Below are 14,639 nucleotides of genomic sequence, written 5' to 3'. Positions count from 1 at the left end.
ACTTATTAAGAACTCTATTATTGTAAATATCTGCTTGCCTTTGTGACAACAGTGTATCAAATCCCTCCAGCCATAATACAATACTGGCAGAAGCCGAGGGAACTAATGTGCCTAATATGCCCCCAGGAACATCGCCTCTGCCAGGCGTGCACTCTAAATCTGCCTGTGTAATCAAGGAGGTATGGGACATGAATATGTGCCGATAGTGGCGGGGGCATTTCCATATCTCGCTGTTGCCTCCTGCCCTGATGAGCCTGCCCGACTCAAATTACAAGGTGAAAGCGGGGCTTTTGTGCGCTCGGTAAAGTCAAGCAGCTTGGGTAATGAGTATGATCTTCCTGCACACTCTGGTAGACCATGGGAGTTAATCTAATGATGCTGGAGAAAGCCATGATTCCTAATGGCCTCTGAGAGAGAGAGAGAGAGAGAAGCAGAAAAGCTGGGAGATAGAGGGACTGATGGAGACTCTAACACAGAGCCCCTCTTTCTTCCCCAATCACTGGCGCAGCACACTTGTATTGCAGACTTAATCATGTCTCTACTAGACTTTGAGATTCAATATTGAAAAGGAACAACCCTAAGCCAACACCAGGAGGAATCAAAGGAGGAGAAGTGAACTTGTTGGCTGTTAAGAAGCTAATTATATCCGTCCTGTTAGCTGTTGGCAGTAGAAGGATGAAGGGCATTTGGAAATCAAGTCACTATTGTGACCTGTTTTTAAGTTATCATGTCTTGAGTCACAGTAGCCTACAGCCATTATTTAATGCATGTGTCCATGTTGCTATACCACAACACTGGGGTCAGCAATTAGACTCAACCAGGGGCCAGTATCTGCAGCGCTTCGGCATCGAGCCTGCAGGCACAGTAGAAGCCCAGGCCACAATGCTTTCAGTATGTTTTGTTTTTGCAGCCACACTAACTGCTCTGTGAGGCACAGCCATGCTTTGAGCTAAATGCTAACACCAACATGCTAATATGCAAGTACAATGCTTACCATGTTCACAATGTTAGCGTGCAACATTTGCTAAATAGCATTAAACACAAAGTAGAGCTGAGGCTGGTGGGAATGCCATTTGTTTTGCAGCTATTTGGTCATAAATAAAAGCATTAGACATTTAGAATTTTTTCCCAGATAATGGCACTGGATGAAAAGTGAGAGGATTAACAAAATTATTACAATTCATGCGGAGAGGGAGAGATCCAATAGAGCTATTTCAAACAATACCACAGATGTCAATCTCTTGGAACAAGAGGAAAAATCAGATGGTCATGAAAGTCGATGGGATTTTTCCTCTGGACACCATGAATGTTTTTTTCTTGGCAATTCACCCAAAAGTTGTTTCGATATTTCAGTCTGGACCAAAGCAGCGGACTGGCTGATGGGCATTACATCTCTAAAGCCACAATGCCAGCATGACTAAGAACAGCATCATGTTTCTATGATTAATAATAATCCAGTGACATATAAATCGATGTATGAAGTAACTGTGCAATAACAATTAGTAATTGATGACCCATTAAGCATTAACTAATCACATAAACTCACAGTGACTTGGTCATTGCTTCAACAAGAATGAATGATACATCGTGGTTCATGCATTAGTTTGGCATTTGTTAAGGACAGCGCCACACACAGTAACACCAGCGTGTTTTGTACCTTAAGGTTACTGTGTGTGTATTCAATGCTGTACTTTTAATGTGATGCTGATGTGATATCCAGTAAGGGAATGTTTTGGCATATTGTCTTCACATATGTATTATCAGTTGCTTAGCTGGATGTGCATGTCGTAAATAAATAACTCTATTTGAGTTTCTTCACTTTGTATCACAAACATGACAATCACTGTGGTGAAAAGCAGGCTCACGTTGCTTGAACTGACCGGTACCGCTGCAGTTGTCTGCTGTTTTCAGGTACGACAAAAGTAGCGAGTAACAGGCCCATTAAAATTTCACAGCTCATAGATACACATGTGCACCAGCCTCCTGCAATGAGAGCAAAAGTCTGAGAAGATGCCACTCACCAGCAACAAACACGCTCCTCCAACTCTTAGCCAAACCCACAGACGCACACATATGGAAACGCCTACACACTCTCTCTCTCTCTCTCTCTCCGGTTCTCCAGGTTGTGGTTTTGTCAGGGGGGCTTGAGTGAGTTGGAGAGGTTTTGAGTGTCGCAAGGTGTCCCCTCCACCGGCGTGGTGTGTTTGTTCTCTTCTCTCAGCAGCGCCGGGGTGCCACTTCAGGAAATGAGCAGCGACATACGGAGGAGCTGCTTCTAATAGGTCACGCATAAGCGGCGTGAGAAGTGACCCTGCGGTTGACACTGTGATGTGAGAAATTAGATGACCACAGCAGAGACTGCCATGCATAACTGATACGTGCTATTAAAGGTTTAGATAAGCGACAAGACACCCAAACATGACACCCATATGTGACTGCTGAAGAGCTCATTCCAGATCCGTGGACAATTAATTCAATGTCAAACATGTGGATGCAGGATCCAGGTCAAATGTCCAGACCTTTGCTTTAATCTGAAAATGCACATGCAGAGATTTGATTGCCAACAGATTAGCCTACCCTCAGCACACGACTGCATCTCAGTGAATGCACATGTCAGTGACGCCCACTGGCGACCGTATTCAATGCATTTCTACAACAACACCGCGTTTTGAGAGTTACATAGACTCCCTCTAATCGAGTCAGGCAAGTCGCTTCTGTCATTTTGCAAGACTGCATATCATGCCCTGTGACACATATCAGTGCTCATACCATCATGCTAATCCAGCTGCCTGTGTTCAAAACCCCCACAGCCACGCTCCAACAACCAGGCCGCGAGAATGGAGGTGACCCAATAAACCACGTCCACATGTAATGAGGAGTGAATCCCCTGCTGCGGAGGGAGAGGCCCGGGCTTTCCCCCTGTCTGTTTCTTCTTGGCGTATCTTCAGATCGGCGAGTGACTCAGCCATTTGGATGCCCCATGGCTGCTGGGTGGCAGCTGAGAAAGAGTTGAATTAAAGATGGCCTGGTAGACCTCGCAAGCTGCTCCTTCTTCTTCTTCTTCTTTGTCCTCGTGCTCTTGGGATGCTGGGCTCTCCTGGCGGTTGTGTCACAGGTCAGACAAAACTTCTGAGAAGAGAGGCACCGACAACTCACACATAAGGGATAAATACATTAAAACGTAAGCTTAATTTTAATATGCACAATGAATAGAACTGAAACAATTAATGAATTAGTTGACTGACAGAAAATTAATTAAGCTTTTTTTTTTATAATTTGGGAAGAAAGACCAAAATGGTGATTTAACAGAGGCAGACAGGAGTTACTTCCTGAGTCTTGCAAAGACACTATAAAAGAAGGAAGGGTCATTACCGCCGTTCTAATATTCTGCTTGGTGCCAGACTTTGGTACCAGTTCAACTGAGGCCAAAATTCAAGATCCAATACTTTATTAGCTTTACAGAATAATTAAAAAATAAATAAAGAAGGATTTTACAAATTGCTTCGCAGTTTAGATCCAGATTGTATCTGATATCTTTTTTGGTATCAATCTGATCTCCATGAGAATTGAACATAACGTCCTCTGAGTGTAAACCAGCTTAGTTGCACAGCGTGTGCTTGTATGGCAGAGAAACCAGGCAGGCCAGTGGAGTGTAAGAGGTCAGAGAAAGAGTTCTTGATAAATGATAGCGTCTCCTCTGTCTCCATCTCCAAAACAAATGATAATGCTTTTCTCAATCGACATTTTCAGTTTTCACAGTAGCTAATCTACAGAGGATTAAAAATAATTTAGCATGAGTTTCTAGACAAAATGATGATGCGCCACATCGCATCCTTGCAGTGACAACTTTATTAGTTTCAAACGATGAATTTCCCAACATGTGGCTGCGCATCTCTCATGATTATCCCCATTAGGCTTCATCGTTTCGGGGCTTGAAAATGTTTCATTGTTTGCCAGCGAGAGACAGGTTTGCATAACTCTTATATAATTATGGCAGTGCCTCGACAAAGGGGGCGGGCATCTGAAGAAACAGAGCAGAATTAAGGGGCAAGTGAAGGAGAGCCAGGCAGACAGCCGAACCCTTTCTGCAAGCCATCAGTGCTAAGCAGCCCAGATGGGGAATCTGTCATGTTGGATGCCAATGCTAACTAAATGCTGAGGTATATGACATTGCTGCCTCCCACTCAGTTGTCTGTGTGTGTGTGTGTGTGTGTGTGTGTGTGTGTGTGTGTGTGTGTGTGTGTGTGAAGGGTGTGGGCTGGTGATAGGGCAGAGGCAGGCTCAGTGAGTTCTATGTTATATAAGCAATAATTAGGTTAATGTATTGACCCTATTGATATGCACTAAGTTGACATCTGCGCTGCATTACCCCCAACAACAGATAATGGCTGCTTATCAGTTATTAAGCTTGTGTCAATGGTTTAATGTTCAGGAGATGAAACCAGATGGCGAGGAATGCCAGTGATGGCAATTAGCGCAAACTGGGGCATGTGTGCAGAAAGTATGCAGTGAAAACACGGTTGTTTTCATCGGCCCTTTTGAGATGAAACCTCTCCAAACTGTATGCTCAAGCACATATGGGAGTGACAGCACTGTGTCTTAAATCCCATGAAAAACACCATATGCAGGGACGGCCCTCTTCCCCCCCTTCAAGGCCAGGCGGCAATAGAGCTCACAGCTGGAGAGCGGTGGAAGTGAGGATCCACTGTCTCCATTCACGGCTCCTCTCCCGCTCCTCAGCTGTGCCATTTTCAATCAATAGCTTTTAGGAAATCGGCATCTACCCTGCAGTTTGAAATGAAAGCCCTCTTTTGTCGTGAAGCCCGTACTGTGTATAATGATCTCACGCTGAAGAAACATGCACGTTTTTCAGAGGCATTTTCTCCCGTTGCAGCAAATTACATAATATGTTCATGTTCAAAGTACAGCTTGAATGACTTTGGGGAAAAGCTGCATTCACAGCCAACGCAGGAATTAAGGTGATGCCTACCTACAGCATCTTCTGCCGTGAAGTGGATGAAAAGCAGTGTGTTTGAGCAGCAGCAGCGTGTTCCGCGGCACAAGACTTGCATGTGAATAAGATCATCTCGTTTCCCCTCTGGCTCCAGGTGTTTACTGGGACCACTAATTGCCATCTGCATATATGCTTACCTCCTCCTCCTCCTCCTCCCACTCCCCTTCTCCTCTGTGTGGATCATGTGCCAGCGCCTGGAGCAGTGCACAGAACGCAAGAATGACTTTGATTTGACCAAGGAGAAGTCAGACAATTTCTTTATTGTTTTCTCAAAGCGACGCACACCTCAAACACAGCACTGTTGCAATGATGAAGATAAATGATGTTGCCAGTAATGGATTTTATAGTGGCACTAATGGCAAAATTTGAAGGTATGTTTGCAGCAACACTACTGGAAAAGTTGGCTGAATCAAGCCCTTTACTGAAAGCGGGATTTCCTGACTAAAAATGAATGTTAAGTTACACATTAACAGATTATTTACTGCCAAAAGCAACATATTCCCTGCATGAGTCCCTGCACTCATAACATGTCTTTATGAATTTATGAATACTCTGCACCTAGAAAAGGTTTTTGCTGAAGAAGCTTCTTACTGATCATCTAAAATCTCAGCATTAATCCTACTCGAGATGTGGTGATTGACTACATGTTCTTGCCTTTATATTGTCTATTCTCTATAAGCAAACCATAAACTTCCTTTTTGATTTCATGATGTGTATCTTTTTTCTTTTTTTTTCAATAAAACATGTCTGAAGAGAGAAGAATAATGGAAAGTTGTGCACGGTCTCAAAATGAATCACATTTTTATATCAAAGAGTAAGCACTTAAATCTTATACTGGTAAATGTAAGGCATCGCATGTTGGGATAAAATATGTAGTATTCCCCAGTAAAATATAGTGGAGCAAGTGTGTGATGTCTCCCGAAATGAAAAGATACTTCAGATGAATGATTTGTTCATATCTATTAGTGCAGTGCAGCCCAATCTGCAGTTTAGTTTTCACTGTATTGCATGCTGCTCGGTTAGAGTATTTTAAGACAGGTTTAAAAAATAGAAACCAAACCACATGAATTGTGGATGGTGAGCCTCCAGCTGCCTGTTTCTCCATCCAACATCGCCATCTGTTGGTGGCGTGAAGTAACTGCGCTTTAAAGATGGGTGAGAATCTTGAATCGCACATTCAGTCACAGAGCGTGTAAAGGAGGGAGAAAACATAGATTCAGAGGCTGTGACTGACTTCACTGCACAAACCCTGTCGAGACATGATCTTAATAATAAAGAATTGTGGTAGAAAGTATATCTTGACCACTTTATTATCGTGCTGTTGTGTATGTTCTCTTACTAGCTGACTTAAGAAGGTTTAATCAAAACATATTATTATGCCAATCATTATAACATATAACATAATCGACATGTTGCTATATCACATCTTCCTCATGTACATCATGGTATATGGAAGCCTTAAATAAACCCAAAATATATAGAGATGTGGAAGGACATGACATTTGCTTGCAAGATCTGCAAAAACATGATGAATGAAGCCTACTGAAGCAAACTTTTACAAGTTTTTTAGGTTTTTAGGTTTGTTTTTCTCCTAACTATGATGATGGACAGGATTAAATATGAATAAACTGACTGTTTTATAATGTACAAAAAAAATACAGTACTCCATTTCCATCAATGTAGTTGTCACTATTTATGGATTTGTTTTTTTGTCTGTTTGTTTGTAGAGTTGATATTTCTCACTGTGCTGCAGGAACAATCATTCCTTTCGATTCGTCCATTGACCACTGCACAGATATCATCATCCCCAGCTGAGGGAGTGAAGCTAAGATGAACTGAAATCATCTAGAACGTAATTAGTCCATGAATCTCTGTCAATTATCGTTTGACAAATTAATGCAATTTTCTCCATGTGCAGTCATTCTTACACTGAAGTATGTGTACAGATTTTCTGCTGATGTTGTTTAAGAATATGAAGACAATGAAATACACATTTTTTTTTAAATTCCACACTAATTAAAGTGCATTTGTATGCGTGTGGGGAATCCTAGTTAAATACAGAGAGCTACATTCTCTGTGTCTAATCATCTGAGGTCATTTGTTGCTGCAGTGTTTAAACCAATTGTACAACAATGTCTGACAATCACGCAGAGAAAAATCTGTTATTGAAGAGCAGAAAAAACACTTTCTCCGAAGACAATGCAGCTAAAAGACTTTTGTTATTACTTTTTAATGTAGATTTGGTTCATTCTTACTGGAGCATTGCAACATTAACATTAACGTTAACTTTCAACCAAAAATATTTTTTGATGGGATTAAAAAGAAAAGGCTGATTCAAAAAAGGAAATGATGAACCAAAGTTCATTTTGTCAGACTGAGGGGAAATTGAGATGTTTTTAATCATGTGATTCTGGCTCCAGGTAAATCAGTATTTGCATTTTACATAATCATTATATGAAAAAAGCTCATAAAGGCTTTTTGTGTTGTTTATATTGTCTTTTGAAAGTTGCACACCTAGACTGATTTTTTTTACTACGCTTCAGCAACATTAATACATAGTATCCTGTAGCAGCAAACTATACTGTCAAGAAAGACTGCATTTGAGGGGCCTATATCATAAAACAACAGTTAATGTATGGACAGATTAAACTATAGTACAAACTAAAGGCCAGTTTTTCATTTGGCCTTTTTCACAGAAGACCCTTTGACATGTTACAGTAGTACAGGCACAAATTAAATCTGAATGAAATCTGAAATTAGCCTCAGCTTCACGGCCCTGGTGTTGTTTGTATGGACTCATTTTCAGACCCGAATAGAACAGAGCCATGACTCTGGACTTCATGAAGGAGAGATCTTCTCTATGCATATAAATACAAGCTAGATAGCATCTCCCCAATCCTGTAATAAATAGAGATAATTAGTAATAAGCTTTTAATTATGAAGTTTGTAACCTGTATTTCCCATATTTTACCAATAGAGGGCAGCATAGCGCCTCTTTCGACGGGCAGACCTGCTGAACAGCAAAGTTAAGTATAAACTGCAGTCAAGTACAGACGCGTCAAGCCAGCAGGAGACACCCACAACAACTCAGACAAACTGGGCAACCATGACCTTCAAAATAAAAGCGTGACTTGGTCCTTTGGCGTTCTCAGTGGGTAGTGACAATAAAGCGATGGCTAAAAATTACTCCTTATAAATTGGCTGTTGAAATAAAAGGGGACACGTCATTTGTAGAAGACTTTGATGTATTCGTTTTTAGCCCAGTTCTGTATCTCAGTTGTTTGCTCTTAATAGGAGAAAAAAATTAATGTAACGCCATAGTTAAAGGTTTAAGACAGAAGATAACTGGATAATACTCTGTGAGCTGTATGTTCTTTAAGCTTTATTCACCAATTTCGATGTTGTTTTAAAGCCTTATCAAATGTATTTGTTTTGGTTTTTTTTTTTAGTTATTAAAATTGCATATAATGAGTGTAAAAATACTGGAATCCTCTGCCATATATACATTTTTAGTTACTCTCCCACTGGAAAAAACAACAAAAAACAAACAAACAAACAAACAAACAAACAAAACAACAATACACAAAAATAGGGCCGAGGACACGACGCGTACCGAATAGTAGCTGCAGTAGCACAAAGCGCGTGAGTTGTCTCTTATTTTGAAATTCAACCGGATATGATGTGCTTGATTCCGTTGCTCTTGACATCGGTCGGCGCGGCAGGCTGTCAGCGCAGTGTTGTAGTCTCCACTTCGCTCGCACCATCCAGGCGGGTGGCAATGTGAGAGTGTGGCTGCGGCTCTATCCCTGACCCCCCTCGTCTCGGTCTCCTCTGTCCGCTCAGGATGGACCAGAGGAGAGCTGAGCAGGACAGCAACACCGGCACCAACCCGGTTTCGCTTTACGGGGAATTCACGGTCACTGGCAACCGAAAAGTCAGGTATGCCGTGAGCTTGACAGAGAAGGACCTCATCGTCCAGAGGCTCACTCCAACACCTGTCGGGCGGAACAAGGTGGTGCTCAGCCTGAAGGACTGCGTTGGCTGCCGGGCTTACCGAGGAGATGACAACGCGGACCCGGCAGCGTACTTGGCAGCCTACTTCTACCCGTTCAAACGGCGCTGGATGAGTTCCGGGGTGTCGCGGCAGAGAGTGGAGCAGTGTTTTCGCCTCGCTGCTCTACAGGACCCGCGCGCTAACCTGGAAGAGGCGGAGAAGTGGGCTCGCGCTGTCCGAGAACGCTCTGCCCGGCAACAGTACCTTAGAGACGGTGAGTGTTGGTTAGCAACAAGAGGGCAAAGTTTCCTGTCTGTCCCCAGCGTTCACACCTGTGAGTCAGATCAGTGAGAGTATCAGGACTCCACATGACAGTTTCATTTCATTCAACATGATGGTGTAACTGGCTTCTTGAGACAAAACAGGAGAATATGGAAAAAAAGACACAAACTTTAGTTTAGGTCATAAACTCAGGGGTTGAGTTTATAAAATTGATGTGGTGCCCTGTTGACCCCAGTAGTTTAGTTTGACTGTGCTGCCAACTCTAAAATTAATTAGCAAGTCTGATAAGCTTAATTGTAAGTAACAATTCCTTTCAATATTGATTATTCTGTCGATCATTATCTAGATGAATCAAACAGTTCAGTCTATGAAATGGCAGAAAATAGTCCAAAACCCATCAGTTTTCAGTTCAGTATGCATGACAAATGAAAGCAGCACATCTTCACAGATGAGAAGCTGGAACTTGAGAGTTTCTGGCATTTTGCCTGAAAAATGTCTTAAATGATTGAACAGTCATCGACAGTTAGGAAAGACAGGATTATCTGACGATCGACCCGTAGATGATTTGCTGCAGCTCTGCTGTGTCATTAGTCACTTTAGGGAAATTACCTCCATGGCCTGTAGTGAGAACAGGCCCCATGGCTTTTCTGTTATGATAAATAACTGAGTAACTAACTACATTTTGGAAAAACACTGAACAGAAGCTGCATCCATACTAGCTACATGTGCCTATACTTGTCTTATACTGCAATATACTATAGGTAATAGTCTGTAATATATCATTTTTTTGAAAGACTCAACCTTTGTCTTTTATCTTTTTCATTCTGCTTTAACCGAGAATCTTTCCTGGTTATTTCTCATATCATCTTTTCATGAGGTTGATTTTGCCGCACAGCTTTTTAGTTAGCTAACAGCATCCTTCGGTTATTTTCTGGACACAAGTGGTTTCTTGCCACTGGATCAGCTCTGCCTTTGCCAAAGGCGATTCTGTTATCTTTAATCTATTCTTTAAATGAATAAAACAAAAGGACTGGTCTGGAACAGAGTCACATTTCAGTAACTCCAGAATTCAAACAAGCCATTTTAACGTAAAAGACGTCTGAAAAGCACACGGCCATGTTACTGCTATTGAGTTCACGTTTCTAGCCTGTGCAGAACTGGACTCTTGTCTCTTATCTGTCACTGGATATCATTACCTTTGACCTACTCTTTATATGAATTAAACAATAGCACTGGTGTGGTACAGTATGGAGAGTCACATTTCAGTAACTCCAGACTGCAAACAAACCATTTTAAACAAAAAGACGCATGAGAAACAGGCAATATTGCTGCTATTGAGTTCATGTAATGCCAAGAGGTATAATTACTCCAGTGGGAGTTCTATAATGGGAGATTTCTAAAGGTAGGTTATCTCACTATATGTCCTCCCCACCAAGCTGTCCTGGCTCTATTGAGAAAAAACAAAACAAAATGCAGTTTTTTGCCTCACACAAACTTTTTCCTCCATGCAGCCGTGGTATCACTGGCACTCTGTGACCCAGATAGCATTTCCCCATCTGCGCAAATGTATTTTTAACGAGACAAAATATGCTGCAGTTCCATACTGCCTGATTGTCAGAAGAGGAGAGAGCAGACTTTTTGCAATTCGAGACAGTATTATTTGCTTTGACACATATTATGATCCTGCTGCCTGGAGCCAAACCTGAGACAGTGACCTAACAAGTTTCCTACCATGGGACAGAGAACCAAACGCAGATATCTCCATGGCTTCATCTGCTCCATAGTCATGTGACGCACCTCTACCACCACCCAGTTTAAACTTAGTTTAATTCCAAGAGGGATGCAAAATGGAGCATTTGTAAACTAGAGCTGAAACAAAATTGACCGTTAGCTAATTCCCACCCCTCTTAGTTACTGTTGCTATGCCTGTCAAGCTTACCGCTCTGGCATGGCTCATATGCAGTTTAGGATAGAAGAGTTACCCCGCAAAAAAATTCACTTTTTTAACAACGGATTCCCATTTCTAGCTTATAGCCAACAATTTTTTTCAGATGAAATTGACAACTGTCGCTAGCAGAGTTAAGAGCTAGCTGCTTAACGTTGGCGCCATGAGTTGGTCAAAAACCCTTGTTGACCTGTTAATGTTTCCAGCTGACTTGTCTTGTCAAACAAAATGTTTCATTCATGCAAGTGAAAAAGATTTGAGGATAAAGACTAAATAATCTTGGTGTTTTCCAAAACTGTGCTGGCTCCAGACCCTGAAACTGATTATGAAAATAAATATTAGTTGCAGCTCTACTGAAACCCTGTGTGGGGCATATTTTAAAATTATTGTTTTCCACCGAGCAAAATTGGCAGTCCAGAAGTCATTGACCAAGCGTCTTTTAAAATGTATGACATTGCAAACAGTTTGGACGATAAAGAGTCAAAAATATGGGCTGCATATATTTCTACTTCAGGGCTTCCTTCCGAAGTGTCAAATTTCTGAGCATTTTTGTGGTCAGCAGCATTAATTTCGAGCCTCATTCAAGCTGCAACTTTCTTTGGTATCTCTGGAATTTGATGACATGATTCCTGTCTAAAAGCAGTCTGCAGTAAGTTACTCATTATGCCAGAGGCCTTGTGAACCGTACTAAATCATGTTCAGGAGCTCTGCATCCAAACCATTAGTCTAAATGAGGTCAATGCTGCCTGTCTGACCTCGCCATCGATACTGGTGTATGTGTCATTGGCTTGACTTCTGGTGAACTCACAGAATTGTACCGATGCATTTACCTCTGACAGGTAGAGGCCTGCTGAGGATGTAATGTAAGTCCACTAAGTTCTAAACACCCTACAGAGAGAATATTACAGTCTTGAATTTAGCCGTTCAGTAGACCATATACAGCATATCCATGGTAAAGATTAGTTATCCAAGGGGCCAACTATCTTGCTCAGATGTCAGTAGGTGTTGAATGTGTTTGCTCATGCCAAGGTTGCCCAGTATTGTTTCTCTGCTCTGATAGGAGACACTGCAAAGAGACTGACATCACTTTTGTGTTCATGGCATCAAAATTGGAAAAAGAAAAAAAGAACTGAATGCTAGTTTGCATGGTAATGATCCAAGCATATATTAAAACAGTGACACAACAAGATGTTATTTGGCCCTGGGGCACAGCTGGGCTGCCTTTGGCCAGTTGTTTTGCAGTGCACTTTTTGGTGTTTGAGGCAGTTGGCGAGGGGGCTGTCAGGTCACAGATAACAGGCTGGTAATGCCAGAGCTGTTACAATCTATTCATCAAAAATATTGTTTTATTAATCAGTCTGAATATGGTTTCAGGTTTGTTTTCATTGTCTTTCTATAATGATTTTGGACCCATTGGATTAGAGACTAGTTTTTTGCCCTCAGGGAGTGGAAGTGCACAGTTTGCTGCGTGTTGCGGTCAGCTGGCTGTTGGCTCAAGTGCAGCTTTTAACAGAAGATGTGAGATGACATGAGGTGACACATTCATCAGTCTTTGTTGGTGCTAGTTCTTTCCGAATCAGGCCGCTGACTCATGGTCCCCATAAATTTCATCCCTGCTCTGACAATTAAAATTGGCAGTTCAGATGCATTGCCAAGTATTTCCTAAATAGTATTGATCTTCTGTTGTCAATAAATTGATTCGATTCAGGTGTGGACAGCATTATCATTATCATGCGTCCGTTGATGGTAGCAGGCAGGGGGATTACTAGTATTGATTAAATCAATCACTCTGGGTTGTCATCTGGCTTGAGCTCTTGGCTGCCACTGTCCAATGACAATGAGTTGTACAACTGTAGACTGTATAATAACTAGTGGATGGAGCCACCGTGACGTCGCCCATTGGTTTGTGGACTACAATTAGAAGCCTCGAGTTGGCATTATGGCAGTTTCCGTCTTGGTTTTTTGGAGCCAGAAGTGACTATGTTTGGACGAGAGGGCGGAGCTGGGGAGGATATGCATCGCTACGTCTCTAGCCTGATTGGATCTGACTCAGGATCTGAGGACACATAGTGGTAGTGACTGGTCAATTACAAGGTAGCCACACATTGGGGTTACCTGGAATATCAGATAAATGTCACCCAGCACATACAGGCTCACAGGCAGTGTGGTCCAACCTTTTTGTTTTATATCTGGGTCAAATACAGTAAAATTTTCAATATGTCGTCCTTGTGATATTATCAGAACAAGTGCTGCAGTAGCAGTATAGGTCCCCATTTTAAATGTTTCTTTATCTGATAGTGAGATTAGGTTAGGCACTTAATAAAATAAAATATAGCAAGGAGAACTTTATCAACCCAGGCTAATGCACTGTAACTGATAAGGCTGTTAGTAAGTGTGAAACCATGGAAACGGCAGTGATGGAAAGTCAAATGAGAAGCACCTTATTCGACATTCTCAGGGGGGCCGGCGTTGCTCCTTTTAGCATCAAAATCCAGGCCTCTCTCAGCCAGTCAATGCTATTACTAATACATTACATCTGTCCGAGACAGAGTTGAAGCTGGGACAATGATTTGTATGGTCTATTACACAGTTTCACACATGCAAGCCAAAAGAAGAGGTCTATGTTAAACTATGTAATGGCTTTTAATGTAGACAAAAAGGCTGCCTAAACCTGAATTATTTCAGGTTTTCTCATTTTCCATGCATGCACAGCACTGTCATTGAAGAAGGGTGGAAACATGACTTGTGTGTGTTTGGTTCTAAAAGGAGAAGGTGTGGTGTGAAGTTGCTTTGCAGGAGATAGAGCTGGATATCAGAGCATATTTCAGAGTGCCTTTCCATTGAGTTTACAGTTTAGTTGGCCAGCCCACAGAACATATATGGGACAAACTCAACACGTCTGTCAAAACACAACAGCCGTCCCACTGAACATGATGAGACATGTTACAGTTGACAGTTTCAATAGTTGAAACTATCTACTGAATGCTGAGTGGTTGTGATTCTGCTTTTATGGCAAAGGATGACTTTTGAGAAATTCAAGGTTGTTTCTAAATTCTGAACACAACGACTTTATACTCCTTATGTTTTATTTATTTACTGTGTGACTGTGTTTTATTTATTCACGAGAGCTGCAACAGTTAGTTGATTAACTGACTAGTCCAGGAAATTGATCAGCAGCTATTTGGATGAGGAAGGAAATAATTGTTTCACTATTTTTTCAAGCAAAAATGCCAAACGATTTGGCGGCTCCAGCTTAAATGTGAGAATTTGCTTCTTTCTCTTGTCTTAACATTACGGCAAAAACTGAATATCTTTGGGTTTTACACTGATGGTCATACAAATCAGGACATTTGATAATGTCACCTCGGTCTGTGGGAAATTGCAGTTTCCAGATCAAACAAATC

The 14,639-nt window shown here is 41.6% G+C and overlaps 3 protein-coding genes across 3 annotated transcripts in view; 2 read left to right on the top strand and 1 right to left on the bottom strand.

The window, feature by feature from the left end:
* LOC121604362 (histone H3-like) overlaps nt 1–14,639 on the bottom strand; it is a 610,603-nt gene that overhangs the window by 164,860 nt on the left and 431,104 nt on the right. The gene's annotated exons all lie outside the window — the stretch shown is intronic.
* zgc:163040 (uncharacterized protein LOC100038789 homolog) overlaps nt 1–14,639 on the top strand; it is a 408,070-nt gene that overhangs the window by 194,708 nt on the left and 198,723 nt on the right. The window lies entirely within an intron of this gene.
* Nucleotides 8,789–14,639, top strand: part of LOC121604345 (sphingosine kinase 1-like) — a 31,916-nt gene continuing 26,065 nt past the window's right edge. Inside the window, exon 1 of the mRNA XM_041933840.1 lies at nt 8,789–9,282. Within this exon, the coding sequence (XP_041789774.1) occupies nt 8,859–9,282 (424 nt within the window). The 5' untranslated portion in view covers nt 8,789–8,858. The remainder of the gene's footprint in view (nt 9,283–14,639) is intronic.

Source organism: Chelmon rostratus, chromosome 3 (assembly GCF_017976325.1).
Source record: "Chelmon rostratus isolate fCheRos1 chromosome 3, fCheRos1.pri, whole genome shotgun sequence".
NCBI lineage: Eukaryota > Metazoa > Chordata > Actinopteri > Chaetodontiformes > Chaetodontidae > Chelmon > Chelmon rostratus.
This window is presented reverse-complemented; position numbering and strand designations above follow the sequence as displayed.